This window comes from Phaethon lepturus, unplaced genomic scaffold, assembly GCF_000687285.1.
Source record: "Phaethon lepturus isolate BGI_N335 unplaced genomic scaffold, ASM68728v1 scaffold308, whole genome shotgun sequence".
Lineage (NCBI taxonomy): Eukaryota > Metazoa > Chordata > Aves > Phaethontiformes > Phaethontidae > Phaethon > Phaethon lepturus.
The window spans coordinates 1-2,735 of NW_010558024.1; the positions used below are offsets into that span (position 1 = coordinate 1).

The 2,735-nt window shown below is 40.3% G+C and overlaps 1 protein-coding gene across 1 annotated transcript in view; it reads right to left on the reverse strand.

Annotated features, from left to right (window-relative positions):
- Nucleotides 1–1,197: 1,197 nt before the first annotated feature.
- Nucleotides 1,198–2,735, reverse strand: part of LOC104625306 (serine/threonine-protein kinase Sgk3) — a gene marked incomplete at its 3' end in the record, with an annotated part of 24,771 nt that continues 23,233 nt past the window's right edge. The window contains exon 13 of the mRNA XM_010292901.1: nt 1,198–1,293. Within this exon, the coding sequence (XP_010291203.1) occupies nt 1,198–1,293 (96 nt within the window). The remainder of the gene's footprint in view (nt 1,294–2,735) is intronic.

Sequence of the window (2,735 nt, forward strand, 5' to 3'; positions counted from 1 at the left end):
TCATGTCGTGGTCGCTAAGCCCACTTATGTTGGGGCCCCAGAGCTAGATGCAGTACTCCAGGTGGGGTCTCATGAGAGTGGAGCAGAGGGGAAAAATCATCTCTCTACCTGTTGGTCACACTTCTTTTAATGCAGCCCAGGATACAGCTGGTTTTCTGGGCTGCAAGCGCACACTGCCAGGTCACACTGAGCTCATCAACCAATACCCCCAAGTCCTTCTCGGCAGGGCTGCTCTCAATCCATTCCCCACCCAGCCTGTATTTGTGCTTGGCATTGCCCTGACCCATGTGCAGGACCTTGCACTTGGCCTTGTCGAACTTCATGAGGTTTGCACGGGCCCACCTCTCAAGCCTGTCAAGGTCCCTCTGGATGGTACAATGGAACATTTTGTTTCATGTGTATGGATCAGTAAATGATTCTATAAGAAATACAAACTGCTAGCAGCGAAGAAGAAAACTACCTCTTCTTATGTACTGCTAACTTCTAATTCAGTCATCACCATTGCCAGATCTTTACACTTGACAACTTCCCCACCATCCTCCTCTTCTCCTAACATGTTCTCACACCCATAAGTAGCCATAGATGCCACGCAGCTTCAAAGGTCCTACTGAACTTGCCTGAAAAGAACATGAGGGTGGAAAAACAGATCTACCTCCCTATTAAAGGTCCTATGGGAGGAGATAAAACACAAGAAAACTAACAGAACACATCGTTACTGGAGTGATTACATACAACTAGAAGAAGCGCAGTAAGATTTTTGTTCTAATGCTGCATCAAGAAGTAGAAAAGCTAAGAAAAATTTTGAGACACCCAAGTAAAAAAAAAAGTCTTTTCATTTTATTTATTCCAGTATTTGGAAAAATCTCACTTATAAGTTGTTGGTTTTTTAACTGGGTGTTATAACTGTTGATTCAGTTTACCCTCCCATTCCCTCAAAGTGATGACTACTTGTCTTCATTGGAGTTGATGTCCAGCAGTTCACTGGAAAGCAAAATTTTAGACATCAAGAGGCAATGTAAGATCCAAAAGAGAAAAACAGGTGCCATGTTAAATATAAGACAAACTGTTCATCCATTTAAGTGGAGTATTTCAATATTTTGCAAAAGTTAGCATCTTTAACAACACTCTAGGGTTACTTCATGTAAAATGGAAGGAGGGGGGGAAGCAACTCCTGCCCCCCACGTATTAAGTACATACCAGCCCATAAAGCATTTCATAGAGAACTGCACCAAGGCACCACCAGTCTACTGTGTTGTCATAGGGCTGCTTTTTAATGACTTCTGGTGCAAGATACTAGAACAAAAAAAAGAAAATAAAGTATTTTAGAGCATTAGGATAGCAAGAATAAACCCTAGGTTTTAGCCACATCACAGTAAACACCTTCAGGAAAAGTTGCTTTGTAGCAATTTTAAGACTGCTAAGTATTTACCTTGCCCTTCAACAAACCTGGTGGTGACCAAGTATTTTCCAAGTAGGACAGCCGTTTTCCCAACTGAAACAATACTTCCCACACACTATTGTTTTGCCAAGCTGCTTTGCCACCTCTATTATGAAGGTTGCTGCACTGTTGCATAGGCAAGATCTCTCAGCAAGCTGGCTACTAGCCATGCCTATTCTGCCATCCTCAGCCTGTATGCTCCCCATCCAGTATAAAAAAATGAAACTAGAAGATCTTAGTTCTGCTTCAAATCTATCATTATTAAGAAATTGTATGACCTGTATTAAGTTTCACCGTAAATCTCAATGACAGCATGAGTTCTGAGTTGCTAAATTAGAGATTCCTGTCAAATAGGTATCACTTGACTGATTTGTGATAAACATCTGATGCCATCGAACAGCAAATGACAATGATAACTGGTTTCCATCTGCCTTACAAGAAATTTACTCGGCATCTCAGAGCTTACTAACACTACAGCACAAGTGTTATGAAGGACAGCCGCTTCATAATACAAGGCTATTCTTTGTGAATATGTAATATAAAATTACTATGGCTGGATCATCACCACCTCAGTCCTCATCTACAGCATGGTTGCTAACCCCTCAAAACAAGAGAATGCTCATCTCTATCATTCTAGTATCCAAATTCTGAAATTTAATTTACAAATAGATTATAGCATTGTCAGACAAGGCACAGACTGACACTCACAGTTTAATTACATCAGTCTTACTCAAACTTCCTGTGTGACTGCCCTTTAACTCATTTGTATATAGATGACCCTGCAAAAGCATGAAAAGCAGCTGAAGTATTTTAAACTCAACTACTTAAGCTTTTTCTAATCTTTCACAACCTCCTTTGAGTTTTTTAGGTGTTGGAACTCACCAAGTCATTCAACTCAGTGTTTAAAATGTAATGATTGTCTCCATGTTTCTAGCAGGATCATGAAAGATTTGAATCTAAATCTTGGATTAGAAAGGCTAATACACAACTGCTACGTTTAGTCTTGATATTTTTAAAAACTCATATGAAGCAACAGCATTAGCATCCTCTTACGTAGCAATTCCTGCAAGTCCAAGGTAAGTATGAAGCTTCTCCAAACATGAGAAAAACACACACACAGATTTTCTCAAACGGATCCACAGATACCAGTGTTCAATATATTGTCCTTTGAGCTTTCGAAAATATTCCATAAATACTGCTTCAGCTCACATTTACCACTCAGCTTTATGGACTCCGACTCTGATCATAACTAGGATAAGTTGTCCCATGTTGCCACCTGCTGCTTCCCCCTCTCCTC